This window comes from Parasteatoda tepidariorum, chromosome 8, assembly GCF_043381705.1.
Source record: "Parasteatoda tepidariorum isolate YZ-2023 chromosome 8, CAS_Ptep_4.0, whole genome shotgun sequence".
Taxonomy (NCBI): Eukaryota; Metazoa; Arthropoda; class Arachnida; order Araneae; family Theridiidae; genus Parasteatoda; species Parasteatoda tepidariorum.
Window position 1 is genome coordinate 1773586 of NC_092211.1, and position 16939 is coordinate 1790524.

At 30.9% G+C, this 16939-nt stretch overlaps 1 protein-coding gene across 2 annotated transcripts in view; it reads right to left on the reverse strand.

Annotated features, from left to right (window-relative positions):
- The window catches only part of LOC107436596 (uncharacterized), a 100176-nt gene that overhangs the window by 44766 nt on the left and 38471 nt on the right, over positions 1-16939 (reverse strand). For both annotated transcript variants that reach the window (XM_071184100.1, XM_071184101.1), the window contains 4 exons: positions 16163-16335; positions 12660-12935; positions 10097-10238; positions 8583-8716 (listed from right to left, as the gene is read on the reverse strand). In XM_071184100.1, the coding sequence (XP_071040201.1) occupies positions 8583-8716; positions 10097-10238; positions 12660-12935; positions 16163-16335 (725 nt within the window). The remainder of the gene's footprint in view (positions 1-8582; positions 8717-10096; positions 10239-12659; positions 12936-16162; positions 16336-16939) is intronic.

The window sequence follows — 16939 nt, forward strand, 5'->3', positions numbered from 1 at the left end:
ATTTATACCTATGGACAATTCTGTCAATTAATACTAATAATATATTGGATTTTTTGTTAGTTAAAAATAGTTAAGTAAAAAATATTACAATTGACCCCACTCTTCCCTACATAAGTGTATAAGATCAGACACAAAAGCATAATGTATCTAATTAAACAAAAAAAATATTTTCTCTCCTTGAATTTCTATTTTTGACTATCAAAATACTGGGCATATCCGCAATCTGAAAAATAGGATACAAGACATCTGGGCATGATAGAGGTTGAGACAGCCTCGGAGATGGTATCACAAGTTGAAACTTAAATTAACATTAAAATTTCAAAACCGCTCTCCTGTCTAAACTGTTAAGGCCACCAGATTGCGAGTTTCTCGTATTTTAAGGGTCAGGAGCACAAATTCATCAAAAAGTGTATATTTATACAAAGAAAGTACGTTTTTTTTTTATCTGAATCTTTTACTGGAGGTATAATGCTCACAAATAAGCATATTTGAGGGTAGGAAGTCAAATTGAGTCTTTTCTTTATTGTTTCAGACTCTACACCCGTGAACATTATAGTTCCAAACAGCTTTTACCGACGGAGTATGTCTAATACTTTTTTTCCCCCAACTAGTTCATTTTAATGTTTTTTTAAATCTTTTTCAGAGTCATAAACCCATCTAAATGGAGATTTTCTCCGTTTTCTAATGCTACTTTGTTTGTTGAAGGTTAATAGCTTCTTGAGGTTGCAATCCTCTGATCAAAATAAGTGACCAAGGTATGACTTATTCGATTCGATTTTATGACTTTTTCTATGTCTTGTTGTTTACTTTGATCTTAAATTTGATGACCTTGAAGTGCTCGACTGGATTTATTTTCTTGGACAGCGAATGAAATTTTGCGAGGTATTTCCCTCTCAAAAATTATTGGAAAATGGAGTGGAAATAAGGAATTGTATTGACAAGGCAAACGTCATTACTATTTCAGATGCTCAGCGTTGGTTATTAAGGAAATTCATCCGAATCACGATAGTAGTAATTTTATATCTTTTAAGCTCATCGTGCTCAATAAAGATAACAAGTAATGCAGTTTGGATTAAAAAATGCACTCGTTTACATTTAAACACGTAAATGAATAATGCATTACGTGATTTTCGGTAATTTTGCAAAGCTTACAATAATGACATAACAAAATTTTCAGATGTTGGGGGACAGTCTTATAAGTAATTCAAAACAAGTCTCACCTATATTAGCTAAATTAAGTTTCACAGTAATGTTATTTAAAAACATGCAATTTTGTAAAAGGTGAAGTATCTTATTTAAAACACTTGATAAGTTTAAGGAAACGCTTGGCTGATCCAATAAACTTCAAGGCAATTGAAATTTAAATCAACCAAAAACCAAAACACAATTGAGTCATTTCTTACACATCTTTTTTCGAGAGGCTTGTGTAACTATTATAGAAAAAAGATTCAAAATTTTGCTAATATAACACATCCCTTCACTGGGATAAGAAAGAAAAATGTGAGTAAGCAATTGAATATCTTTGTAGCATAAAGCGCCATTATTTCTTATCTTTGGCATTTCTGATGATTGTTTAAAGATAATGTTAGAAAGAGAGCTTTTAGAGGCGTCAATGTGTCTAAGACCGTTACCTGTAAAAAAATGCGTTGGAAAATACAATCTGTGTTTTTATATTACACTTACAATACTCTTGAAAAAGATGCTTGAATTTGATTAGGGATATTGAATTATCCACTATTGCTTTATATAGCTTGTCCCTCGTTATGTTGCGGTACAACGCCTTGAAATCAATAAAAAGGTAATAAAAAAAATAATCGTCTGTACTTTAAAATACGCTTATTAGAACAAAAGTTATTAAAGACTTCTCTTTTCGAAGCATGGTACGATTTTGAAATATGATGAATATTTAGAGTATAGACGTATGATTTTTACTTATCTGATCCAAATCAGTTTAAAAAGGAAAATATTTGCAGTAGATGTCGCAAGTGCCATTTTCCTGCATTTTATTTTACTTTTATAATTTAGCTTTCATTTTATCTTTAATAACAGTTCCAAGGAATAATTTAATTTTATAAACTTCGTTGAACAGCCGACTCAATTCTATGGGTTTACGACTTCTAATATTCCTCTCCGTAGCCTTGTAATTTTTAACTTAATCCAGAAGACAAGGGAGCTCCTGGATCGAGTCGCTGTTTTTGTGAGAAGAAAGGAAGAGCTTTATTTAGATCATCGCCCTTTTGAGTGCTGATTGTGAATGCTGTATTAAGTTCAACGTCGTGTTCGCTCCTGTGTTGCCATTGGCAGTCGAGTGCATACAGTCTGACGTTGTGTGTGATCTAGACTGAGTAGTAACGGTGCCAGGACGTGGATAATGTCGCAGTCACAAGCAGCAAGTCAATTGTGTTAAGCGTGGACTATGGAACTCAGTAGGTATGTTCAAATTGTAGTGGGAGTTTTTGTCAAGGCAGGCATGCTTGCATCACGTCGGGTCTCCAAGATGGGAACAATCATATCGACCATGTCAACCTTCATTTGTGAAAAGGTACCCCCAAAATAGAATCGAGTTAACATGTCTTATGAACTAGTGAGTTGGAATTGTATTTTTGTAGAGGTGGATACCAGAGTTGGCCGTTGATTACAGTAATCGATTACAACTGTAATTGATTACAGATTATTACAGCTATGTAATCAATTACTTGTAATCATGATTACAAGTAATCAATTACTTGTAATCATGATTACAACTTTCAAAAAATTTTGATTACAGCTGTAATCATGATTACAATTTTGATTACAGTAATCAATTACTTGTAATCAAGATTACAAGTAATTGCGATTACAAGTAATCACAACAAAAACGATTACAAGTAATTATGATTACAAGTAATCAAAATATATGATTACATGTAATCATGATTACATGTAATTTGATTACATGTAATTGTGATTACTTGTAATCAAACTATACGATTACAAGTTATTACGATTGTATACTATAGTCAAATTTTTTATGTAAGTATTCATGTGTTTACATATTTTTATGTACATAGAATGTACGCACGCATGAACGTACAATTTGCGATTCCTATACATACAATGTATGCACAAACGTTGTTTGTACGTACAATATTCATAATTATATTGTAATATACTTAATGCAATGCGCATATGCTTAGTACATATAATTATGCATTTATGATACATGTACGCATGTATGTTAGTTTGTACAAAAAGGCAATGTTTTGTATCTTTGTATACATAGACAATGTATGTATGAACGTATATGAAAATAATGTTTATGCGTTTGCATGCTTTTATGTACTTAAGTGCATATATTGTATAAATTTACGATAATAGCACGTATATACAATGTACGTTTGTATATAAAATTGTACGTATTTGCGTACAATATGTAAAAATGTTATTTAAAGGTACAATATATGCACATAGTTGCGTAAATAAAATGCGTACATGTATACATGCATATTTATATGTACATCGATATATGTGCACGCAAAGTATGTACTTATGTACAACTTACGTATGTACTTGTATAACTACATACTTTGTTAATACTTATGCGCATGTAATGCATGGATGTACAAAAAAATAGTTATATGCACAATGTATGCATGTGCATACAACGTATACATGTACATAATTACAAGTAATGTACAAATACGTGCGTACATTTAAATATATGTAATTACAATATACACATACATTGTGCATACATTAAAAAAATTTATATGAGTAAAGTTATTAAAATTTGTTTTAAAATTATTCTAAGGTATATGAAACTCGACCTCATATTTTTTAGAAAGCAAACGATAATTTTATTTGGAATTTCTAAATATTAATTCCACACATAAAATTTACCGTTTTTCTTACCATTTAAAAAATTTCTATGAATCATGCATTATGTTATAAAAAAAATAAATCTGTATTGTCAAACATTTCATGAAAATACCTGAAAATAATTTTTTATTCAGAGAATTTCAAAATGATATAGAACAATTAAAGCTGAAAACTAAATTTAAATATCGTTTGATTTTGTCATTTAACTTGCTTGAGTCATTAAAAGTTAACTTACATGCATTTTATTTATTGCATTGTACACATATTTAGACATAAATGTAATGTACATATGTATACGTGTAATGTATGTACGCATGTACAATGTATGTACATACATTCATGTATTGTACGTGCATATATAGTACATATGGATATGCATACATGGAACATACGTGTATTGTACATGTGTGGATACATTCATTGTACATATATACATTGCACCATATGCATAGATAGGGATAGCATGCATGTACACATGTAAAATTTGTACGAAAGAATTATGCCCAATATATTTATGCACATACGTACTGTATATGTACACACATATGTACATTATATGAACATTATATGTTCATTTCATCATATGTACATTATATGAATATACATCTGTACGCTATATGTATATACATCTGTACGCTATATGTATATACATCTGTACAATATATGCATCTCAAATGTGTGTATGTACGTACGTTATGCATGTCGAATGCATGTATGAATATATGTGAAATATAAATACGCCCAATGTACGTACAATAGTTCACAAATGTATTATGCATATTTGGATACTTACATTGAGCATGAACATATTATGTACATGTACATAAATACACTGGACATGCATATCATGTACATGTATACATACATATATTGTACATCCTACAGATATACCTATATTGTACATGCATACATATATTGTACTGTTCATAAATAAATTGCACATACATGCATGGGACATACATTGTACAGACAATGTATGTATGTTCGTACAAACACAAGTACTTGTATATACATGCGTACATGAACATAGATATACATTTTACATACACAAATATTTGCATAAAATGCATATATTCATTGTGTATAAATGTACATGTCTACATTGTTTGCACATACATACGTAATTATTATCTATATACATACGTACATATATTTTATACCTACAATATAAGTGTATGTACATGTGTGTGATACTAAAATGTCTGAACATATGCACTAGATAAAATCATATGTACATACATTTCAGTTACATTCATTTGTACGTATACAAATACGTACAAAATGCAGTACATGTTAATACGTGCAAAATGTATCATTATAAAATACATTCTACTATCTACTGTAAAATATAATCATTTATAAGAATACAATAGTCTTGTAATCGTGTAATTAGATTACATGTAATCATAATTACATGTAATCAAATTACATGTAATCAAATTACATGTAATCATATTTTTTGATTACTTGTAATCATAATTACTTGTAATCGTTTTTGTTGTGATTACTTGTAATCGCAATTACTTGTAATCATGATTACAAGTAATTGATTACTGTAATCAATATTGTAATCATGATTACAGCTGTAATCAAAATATTTGAAAATTGTAATCATGATTACAAGTAATTGATTACTGTAATCAAAAAATGTAATCGATTACATTTTTGGCCAACTCTGGTGGATACCCTACAGAGGCTATAAAAAATTGAGGAAATGGAATGGATTTTTTTCGAGGACACCTGGAAAAATATATTTTTGTCATTGCTTTTGAAGAAGAGCAAAATTCTTTTTCTCTGCGCTTTCACTCATTTTATTTTCAATACAGCATGAAGATATTACGAATAATGAATCATAGACTGGAACGAAGGCATCCAAACACAATTTGACCATCAAAACCAGATTAACTACCATCGGATGACTTAATAAGGTATCAACGTTTCCTAATGAGATCGAAGATTTAATCAATTTAGATTTAAATTTTTCTCAAAACGCAGTTGTTAAAATTATATTGCCGTAAGAAAGTCTTCCTGAGTGTTCAAAAATAGTCTCTTTAATTACAAATCATTGACAAATGTCAATCAATCCTCCACTCGTCTGCGTTTAGTATTATTCGCTTAATTGAGAAAAGACTTATGATTTCTGGTTTTAGGAATTGTGATTCAATTTTTCACTGGACATCTTCGAAAGAAAGATCCTCAGAGTCATCTTTGGCGAAATTGTTGTTGGGGATGTTGGAGGACCAGGAATAACTTCGAGCTCTACCGACTCTGTAAGCGTCACCCAAATTACACAAATAATTCGCAGTGATAGGCTGAGAGGGCTGGACCATCCACGCAGATGCCTTGAAAATAGCGTCATGAGAATCGTCACCTTTAAGAACACCGAGGGGTCGCATCCTAGAGGCACACCCCCTACTAGATGGCTCAACGACATCGAAAATGACCTGAAAACCCTAAGGATTAGAAATTGAAAGGTAGTTGCCATAGATAGGAAGCGCTGACATTTATCAGCTGTTGAGGCAGCCGAGGCCAGCAAGGGGCTGCTGTGCTGACAAAGAAAAAAAAAGAAGAAGAAGAAAAAGGGGAAGAAGAAGAAAGAGGGGAAGAATAAGAATAAGAAGATGCGTTAATTTTTGCAACTACAGCTTTTCCTGTTTTGACTGGAGCTTTTTAATTCAGATATCTTTGGTTACACTTACAGTATTTAGGGTTTTCCTTTTAAATACAAACGGAAATTTTTTTAATTCCTAAAGTGATTCTTTCTCATGTTCAGTTTATTTCAAAAATTGTTTCCTCATGTTCTAACTGGGATTCTTAATCAATCTGAGATCTATTTTTGCGTTTTCTGATTCCAAAGTTGCATTTCGTAATTCTAACTCCATGTTTTAATCTTATTTCATTTCATATTTTTCTTCTTTTCATCGATTAATTTATGAATTTAGCAATGCTCTCGCAAAATTTTCTTCATAATTAGAATTTTCAACAATCGCTGTTTTAGACTCTCAACACCTAATTCATCGTCAATAAATTGCAAGTCTTCTTTCCTTGCTTTTAGCATGGTGAGCAATTTTTTAGAATAATATGAAAAGAGTCCCACAAAGGGTTACTCACATGATTTTTCTTAGGAAATCAGTTCGTTTATTGGTACCTACTGCTCCGAAATGACGAGTATTAGAATATTCCAAATAAATACAAGTATATTAACAGCAACAATAGATTTATTAATTCTCATTTAAAGCACACGCACACACACAGATATATATATATATATATGCGTGCATAATTTTTTTATAGCTAGCATAATGAAAAGTTTTCTAAAACTGTGATTAGGTTTATTTGTTTTTAGAATTTAAAACAATAAAATGAGAAAATTGTGACACACCACACTGATTCTGACTGTTTGGAAAACACTATAAATAGTCANATATATATATATATATATAATGTACAGGGTGTCTCAGTTAAACGTTTCAGAACTCCTAAGAGAGGGTAGGGTGCATCCTGACGATTCAAAATCATATAGCAATGTGGGGACGGAAATGCTTTCCTGAAGCAGTAATGAACACAGAAGCACCATAAAGAAAAGAGATCGTAAGTGAAAAATCGTTTAAATAATATTAGAAAAAGCATAAGGTACATGGGTCAAAGTATGTGTTGGAAGTTTCTGCCACATTCTGCAATACTCCAGGCATATCTCGAATTTTTCCGGCTACTACTGCGATTCTTGCAACCAGCTCCTCAGCATTGTCAACAGGGGTGTCATAAGCCAGTGTTTTCATATGACAACAGAAATAAAAATCAAGACATGATAGGTCAGGTGACCGAGGAGGCCAACGCACTGGACAGCTCGGAACTTTCGTACATCGCCATCTACCGCGTCTGGAAAGCATATCCGACCCCCCATTGCTATATGATTACGAGTCGTTAGAATATATATATATATATATTAATACAATTAATTTATTGAATTTATTAGAAATAATTGTATTATTTTGAATTGTATTGTGCTGAATTAACTGAGCTGTATTACGTGGGTTGAAACTCAAGTGCGCAATCTTTAAATTTGCACCATGGACAGCCCGTCAATTTCGAAGAATAGTAATTGTACCGATAAGAAGCAGATTAAAGTTTAAGTTGCTGTCATGCATGCTGATCTATGTCATCTGGGACTAAATAAAAAAACTGCCATGTAAAGCCACAGTATGTTATGAGTAAGTCTGGGAATATATTTTTCCAGATTTTGAGCCCAGAGAAATAAGAAAGGCAATGGAATGGAGTTTAAAGCAAAAGTGTCGTTTCAACCATCAATGGCCAGTCTCAACCAGGCATTTCAAAATGCTCTATTTTTAAAAAAAGTGATGTTTCTTGTTTTATAAAAGAATAAAAGTAATATTTAAAAATTACCTTAAATACTGAGTTTCAATTTTTTCTGTACTGTAATCAAAGTAAATTCTAAAAAAGTGATGATAGCTTTAAAAAACATCCCATGAAAATTTAAAAATTGCACAAAGAAGCTAGATTTTAATTGGTGCCCAATCGCAAGTTTTTAAAGTACAAACGTTCTTTACAGAATAATATCGAATTTTATATATGAAGATGTATAAAACGAATTTAAGGGGCGCTTATTAATTAACAGCCAGTATCTATTTAAAAAAAATTTAAACTTCAATGCCTAAAACTAGTAGCTTCGTTTTATCTTGTGACATCACAACATAAAAACTTACTCACAATCCTCGGGATGTTTACCATGCACAACGAAGGAACAGCCACGTATTACATCATTTAAATCTTGAATATACTCTAGACGTTCATTGGGTGGAAATGTAGCTATGTCATTATATCTAGAAAGAGGTAGAGCCTATATAAAATAAATGGTTTTCAGTATTGAGTAAAATATAACCCTGGTTTTATACTTCTTCTGCAATTCTGGAAACACATCTGCGAACATTACATATATAATATATATATATATATATATATATATACATTCTTGAAATGACTTTTCTTTTGTTCGAGATGTTGCCAAGCTGTCTTTTATTTCAACGCTGAGTTGCCTCTCACAGTGGCAGAATAGTTCTAGAGAATTCTAATTTTTAAGTTCTTTACTTTTAAAATTGGATAAGTTGAAATCTATTCTATCGATTTCAGTCTAAATTTTAAATTTTGTTACTTAAAATTACAAAAATTGGAACGATGTAAAAATTTTTAAACTACATAATCCGAAAATGCTTTGACTATTATCAAATAACGTAATAAATAATTGTAAAAAATTGTTTTTAGATAGAAAACACTTCTCGAGATATAGTGAGAAACGCAAAATGTGAAATTACCATAAAGATGTCCAAAATCTCGACTGCTTTTTTGCCTAAATTATTGCAACCTTTTTTTCCAGATTGAGGTTTTGTTCAGTAATTTGAGTCCCAAGAATCAAATCCGTCGAAAAAAAGCTATGAACGTGTGTTTTTGTGAATTTCGTTGCTCAAAATATCGTCTTCTCTAATTAGTATATTTAATGTTATGTCCTTAATATGAGATGTCCCTAATATGTGAAAATAGAATATTCTTAGGGTTTTTTCTGAGGTCTGTTGTAATAGGTCAAGAGGGGAGGGCTACGGGCTTGGGCTTGTGCCTCAAATATCCTGCAAAATTTGATGAAAAAGACTGCCTGCCGAATTTAGTTCTTGAAACGTATTTTTCAGGTGTACTTGCAATTAAAAAGATCAAAATTTTTTAAAAAAAATATATCNATTTTATATATATATATATATATATATATATATATATAGGAAAAAAACTAATATAGTTCTTAGGAGAAGAAAAAATATCATATGTAAAATATTTTTAAAGACTTTTAAAAATTTAATACAAAACATTGGAAATTATTAAACAAATAGCAGAAATAGTTAAGAAAAGAAAATTGAGAAAAAGCGATTCGTTTTGGTGGATATTTTTTGAAAATTGGTTATACCCCCAAGTAACTTTTCTTGTTTTTAAGATTTAAAAAAATTCTCATCTTTAATAAAATATTTACTGCTCAAATAATGCACCACTTCTTCTGAAGTATATAAATTGCCATTTTATTATGGAAAATCGCAATAACAAATTGATGAAATGAAAGACTCGATGCCTGATAACACAGTTTGGGCAATAAATGAAAGTCGGAAGAGAAATCAACTGCAATAATTTCATGCAATCCTGCTGCAGAATTCAATCGAAAAAGGAATTTATATTTACTAACCATTTTATCTATCAAAAAGCCATTTTCGCAAATACGCTCCGGTAAGCAATTACATTCAAGTGGATGATATCGTCGATATTCTTCCCATAATATCTTGCACCAATCTGGTTTAATCTCCTCACATATTTTCGATATATTTGATCTGCAAAATTGAATGATGGAGAGAGTTTCTTAATTTCTCAATAACTTACTTAATGCATTTATTACTTAATGTATTAATGTATTATAATGCACTTACTTATTAATGTATTAGGAAAATATCATAGTTTAGATGAAAGAAAATTTCTCATTTCAATTTTAAATTGAAATTTTTTCGTCAATTTACTTCAAAAAACACACTTTGCTCGCTCTATTACTTTCCAGAAATTCTGTGTTATCGATATATTTGTTAACAAATTGTATTGCAAACAAAATATATTGCATATTGCATGGTACCATAATCAAATATGAAAATCGAAATTAGTGTTGAGGAATAATATGAAGCTCTATTTTATCTTACATAAAAATAACTGCAGAAAATATCGTAAACCTAGCTTAAATATTCATTGAAATAAGGAAATTTTTAGAAAAATTCTTTTTTTCTTACTTGCGCTTTCTTACTATAACTTCGGAAATATTCAATGAAATTAAACAAAATTTTTGCAGTAATTTATAATTAATACTAATAAACATCATTTTAAAACTTGAAAAAATTCGTTGAATTTGATAATTAATATGAAGGACTTTATGTTAAATTAAAAATGTCGAGAATTCCTCTCAATAAAAATTCCGCTCTAAGCAATTTTACTGTAAAGCTCCAGGAGTGATGAAAAACAACGAATTATATTAAAGATTAGCAAACTACAAAAAGATTTATTTTATTAATTATTTTGCGTCATCATTCGACAGACAACAATAACTTAAAAAGGAATCTCGGATGCAGACGGAGATATTTTTCTACCTCCAAAGTGCGTATATAAGTGAATATTTTTATATCGTATCGGGTTGTTCGGAAAGTAATTTCGTTTCTTGGAGGGAAAATTATAGACAATTTCCGTATAATGAATAAATATTTTATTAAATTATATATTATCCACTCTAGTTCAACACCTTTTGCCATCTCTCTGGTAGTAACATGATTCCACGCTCATAAAAGTTTTGGCCTTTGCTGGCAAAAAACTGATCCAGGAGATTTTTGACCTCTTCATTTGAAGTAAAGGTTATAGAGTCCAAAACATTTTGCAGTGACCGGAACAAATAATAATCCCTAAGGTGCCAGATCTGGAGAATATGGTGGGTGTGGCAGTGTATCCCATTCAAGCTCTGAAAGCTTTTGGCGAGTGAACAAACTTGTATGCGGTCTCGCATTATCTTGGTGGAACACTATACCTTTTCTGATGATTAATTTTGGCCTTTTCTGTTGAAGTGTATCATTCAGTTTGTTCAGCTGACGACAGTAAACTCCCGAATTAATTGTTGCGTTATCTGGTAAAAGCTCAAAAAGAAAGCTATTCCTTTAAAATCCCACCAAACAGACACTAACACCTTTTTTTGATGGATAGTTGCTTTCGAAATGCTTTGAGCCGGTTCATCTTTTTTGCTCCATGATCTCTTGCGTTTGACATTGTTGTAGACAACCCATTTTTCGTCCCCAGTAATGATGAGCTTCAAAAATGGATAATTTTCCTGAAGTTTGAGAAGCGAATCAAGACGTCAACGTGACGACACGAATTTCTCTCCGTGAGAACATGGGGAACCCATATATCGAGCTTCTAGGTTAAATTCGGGCCTTTCAAGTGGTTATAAACAGTTGAATTCGATAAATTTAAATTCCCAACAATCTCACGTGTTGTTATTCGCCGATTTTCATCAACTAATGCCTTTATCGAGTCTTTATCAGCTTCAACTGGCGTTCCAGAACGTGGTGCATCCTCGACATCAAAATTGCCGGATCGAAATTTTGCAAACCAGTTCTGTCCCTGGGTTTACTGTCAGCACATCTTCTCCATACGCATTGGTTAATTTATTTCTGGCACGAGCAGCATTTTTACCATTTTTCTACAGTAAAAAAGTAAAATATGACGAAAATACTGCTTATTGCTCTCCATATTTAAAAGGGCACCAACCACAAATCTACTGCGAAGAATTAATTGAACTTTTTCACACACAAGCCTTGCTATATCAGCTCTCAAAACATGTAACGATAATGCGGCTTAAGTGTGAAGTTGAGTTCGAAAAAATACAATTAAATCCTCTGTCGGAAAAACGAAATTACTTTCCGAACAACCCGATAGAATATCTCCGAGTCATTCCCTATTCATATCTTCTGTAGATTCAGAGGGAGCTTGCATGCGTTTTTCGAGATGATGCTTAATAACATCTTTTTATCCTCTTAATGTCTTTTATCCCATCCCCTGAATTTATCAGTTATTGGGATCCAGAGTGTTGTATAGTTGAGAAGAATTGAGGTGAATTCCCTGAAAAAAAATTTCTGAAGTATTTTTCTTCTACGCTTATCAGTGATATTGAAAGTTACAGGATAAACAAGTAAGATTTGGTAATGAAAGAGTTTGAAAATACTTACCCATCATAATTACAAATGGTGATGGAAGGTAATTCTGTCACTTTACTGTTAGTTAGTTGTATATCAACAACAGTTTCATACTTCCAAAACAGTTTCAGTAATTCAGAAGATTGATAAGTATATCCCGCTAAACAGGACAGAAATACCAATAGAAGAGCGTATTTCTTGGTTTTACTCTCAGCCATAAGAATTTGAGGAACGCCAGTCAGCATCGAATCCCGAAAAACGTTCGTCAAATATTTGGACCAAAATTTGTTTTTTCTGTTTTTGACATTCCTGAAAGGAAATGGCGTCAAAAAATATATGATTGTTAACAACAAAAAGGTTTTAAGATCAAAAAGACAGAATTATTTTTTATAGCAAAAAATAATAATAAATGCTTTGTATTGCGAGAGTATGTGCTATAAAGTGTCTGACAGTTAAATATTTTTTATGTACAATATGTATTTATGAATTCTTTCTCTTATTGACCTTAAGAATGTTTCTTAATGAACATGTAAATGTATGGGTTTAGAATCATTAAAAAAATATTATATGTACGTTAGATTGATTGAATGTAGGGTTTAAAGCACAAAATCCAAATTAGGACAGGCTGCATACGTAAGTTAGAAGATTTAAATTGATTAGTAGAGACAGAGAAAAAACAATTGTTGGTCAAAAAACGCAAGGAAAGTATTCAAAGCATCAAAAAACAATATATCGATTTCATAGTTACACCTTCAGTTTCATCATCAAATAAACTGGATTTAGATAATTGCTTTCAATAGTCTCATCAGTGGCTACTGCAAATATGAAACGATTTTGTTTTATTTCTTTAAAAATACATTATTTAGTGACTCATTATGGGTATAATTTAGCTGATTTCGTGCTTGCTAGAATGATCCGAAAGATATATAAGGTTCCCGTTGCAAAATGTCTGATAGGAAGATTGTAACTGATTTGCTGATATTTTAGCACTGTGAGTTGCATATTAGTAGCATTAGTAGCTAGTAGGAATAATCATGCGAAATAGTCTTAATAGGGATTATTCTGATATGCTGGCTGCCAATCTAAAAACTAAATTTCATCATTTGCGGAAACAATGTCTTTTTTATAATTGTTAATTTCTTAAATTTTTCTTATGCTTTAGAAAAGAGGATAATGATGATTTCTCTTTCTTTCTCTTAATAACGAATTCAAAAAATACTATTTAAGAGAAATAAAGCATAAAATGTTTGAACATGTTAATGATATCTTTTGGTGACATAACATTTAATGCTTAGTTCCACTTTTAAAATGCAATCCATTTTAACATTACATAACACATGCTTTCAAATTATGACTAACCAATAACTTTCTGTTCTTTTCCATTTAATGAATTTCTGTAACAAAGTTTTTTATTTTTTTACCGATTTTTTTCAATGTAGTACAAGTTATTGCTTAAAATATTTACCTAACACTATAATCTATCAGATTTTAATAAAAATGTTTGTAGAGAAGTCTCTAAACAATTTTGTAACTTTTGAAGACAATTTGTCAGAGGGATTGTTAAGTTTTTCGAAACACTAATCGCCATATATCCGGAATCAAGGTATTTCTGCATGCAATTTTTTAACTTGTTAATCTAAAGGTAATGTCTCGTAAAAAATATTTTTATAACTGTTCTTTGTTATTTAATTTGCCAATAGTTAAAGTTATTTAAATTGCAGGATATATAAAGTTTTTAATTTTTTTAAGGCGCGAAATTTTTGAATGACGGAATCCAAAATTTGATTGGAATGGGTTGATTAGTTCTTAATAAGTATAAATTTAAACATACGATCTTTCTAAGATAACATAACATTTTGCGTATTATATCTCCGTTGATAAAATACGCAAAACATTAAATTTTCCCCACTGATCCCTCAAATACTAACATTTCGAGGGTTCCATCTCGAATCCTTACTATTAAGTACTCAAAACTATCTTTAAACATAAAACCCCAGGAAAAGCAACCAAACTAGTTTTAAGTGTTTTTAATGATACATTTTAAGTGCGCTAGTGTTAAGTGTTAAAATTTTAAGTGCTGCTTATAGAGTATGCCTAAATTCTCAAGTACGCGACTGTATTTTTGTTCCACGCTGTCAAAGTCTGTTATTTAACTTCAAAACTGTGTTTAAAGTTTCAAAAGCAATTCTTTCGGAAAGCATATCTCTTTTTTTTGACTAATTAAAACATTGTACTGCAGTAATTTGAGAGAATGTGATTGTAAGAAGATTAATAGTGCAGCAAAAAAAAAGTGAATGAGCACAAGAAAGCATATAAATTGACATACTGTAGCTTCAGTTTCATAAACAAAAACCTTCATCAGTGTCTAGGAATCCGGAAGGTGGAGGTGAAGAGACAAGCAAATGTAAATTGTTTTAACCAATGGGAACAAAAGAGCATGTTTGAAGAAGGAAATAATGCAGAGATAAGAAACAGGTGTGAGGGAATTTGGTGAGAACTGCAGGGTGCAACAGATTAAATTAAAATGAACTTCAAAACATTGGGAAAAGGTTAGATACTCGAAAAATCCTTAACTAAATTATTGGAGTTCTTAAAAATTAAGTTCGAAAGGTGAAGAACAGTGTTGAATGTTTTTTGTAGAAGAAAACTCAAACCTATAATTTGAATTCCAACTGTGATTTGATGAATTCCCTTGCCATCTATAATATCAATAAATATTTTTTTATTTACACTGGGATGTATATTTTTCACTAATTTTTGTCTAGGCTTCTTAATGCACCCGAAAATAAACAGTAAATCAACTAGAGTTAAACACTTTCTGTTGCGAAATTTTGAAATTATTAAATTTTTTTGTAAACTTAAAACGGCTATTGACAAATAAAACTTTTTGAAAATGCATAATTACTGCTTTTGAGATTTATCAGTATATTTTTAAGGAGGATTAAGGTTTCCAATCCGTAAATAAAACAAAATTCATAAAAAAAAGCTTTCAACTTGATGGTTTGTTCATTGATTTGGTGAATGTTGTCTATACGCCCACTTTTATTTCTTCAATAAAAAATAATTTTTTTTATGCTCGGAATTTTTTGTACGTCTTAATGAGTGTAATGTAAACATATTTCAAGGAAAATAACACCACATTTTATAAAATTTATATGATTGGCCTAAAAAGGATTAAGATAAGTGGGTTTATTAACAGGGGAAAAATGATTCCCAGGGTACTCAAAAGGAACTGGTCAGGAACTGATTCAGGAACTATGGTTTAATGTAAACAATCAAAATGTTTAAGCTAAATTCGGAGAGCTTGGTGGATTGCGAAATTGTAGGAGAAATCAAAAATATTAAAAAGACGGTCTGCAGCGTTATTTTAAGGTAAAGCATTTTATTTGACTCTGAGGAAGGTCCTTGTTTAGAGGACACATAAGTATCAATTTATGTACTCTCATTTATTCACATTGCACAAATTATTATCCTCTCCTTCAGTGAATTTAATAGCTTTTTAAAGTCTTTGATATTTATAAATTTAAAAGTCTTACTTGTTCCTTTCTTGATGATTTATTCTCAGTACTCTGGTCTTTTTAATAGTAAAATTTCGAAAAGGAAATTTCAGCAAAGCAAGCGCTGTACTCAAGAAATCGAAAACTGCAACTAATGATATACCCAGCCACATACCCACATAGCCTCCAATGTTACCAAAAAGTTCAATGCTCTAAAATAAAAATAAAAAGACATTAAGCACAACTATTGATAACTATACCTTTATAACTGATTAACACTTAAATTGTTAATGTGCAGATAGTATTAAAAAATATTCTCTTGCTAATCTTGAAAAATAGTAATTTTGAAAATTTGTCAGATAGAAAGCTATAGGGGCAAATTTGGAGACCATTGATTCAGCATAGAAGTATATACTTTCCCGATCAAAATTAATTGAAAAGTTTTGATTATATTTAAAGTTAGAAATTTTCATTTACGCTATTAAATTTCTATCAAAAAAGTGACCCAAAAATGATATTACATTACATTACATTATACTAGGAGGCTACACCCCCTGCTCGCAGGCGCTCACCAACCCCCGGAACTGCTTTCGCAGTTCATTTCGGATTGCTTCACAATCCAATGCTCGCTTTGCTCGCTCATTGGATACGTTCTTAACGTCTAGTTTTTGTATACTTTTTTGAATACTGAAGTTCCGAAAACTTTTCACTGTAGAAAATTCTAAACCTGTACATTTCAATATTAATTTGAAATTGCAAACAGTTCACATATTTTTCTTAATCACACTATTCTAAATTTCAGTTGTTGAGAAAAGT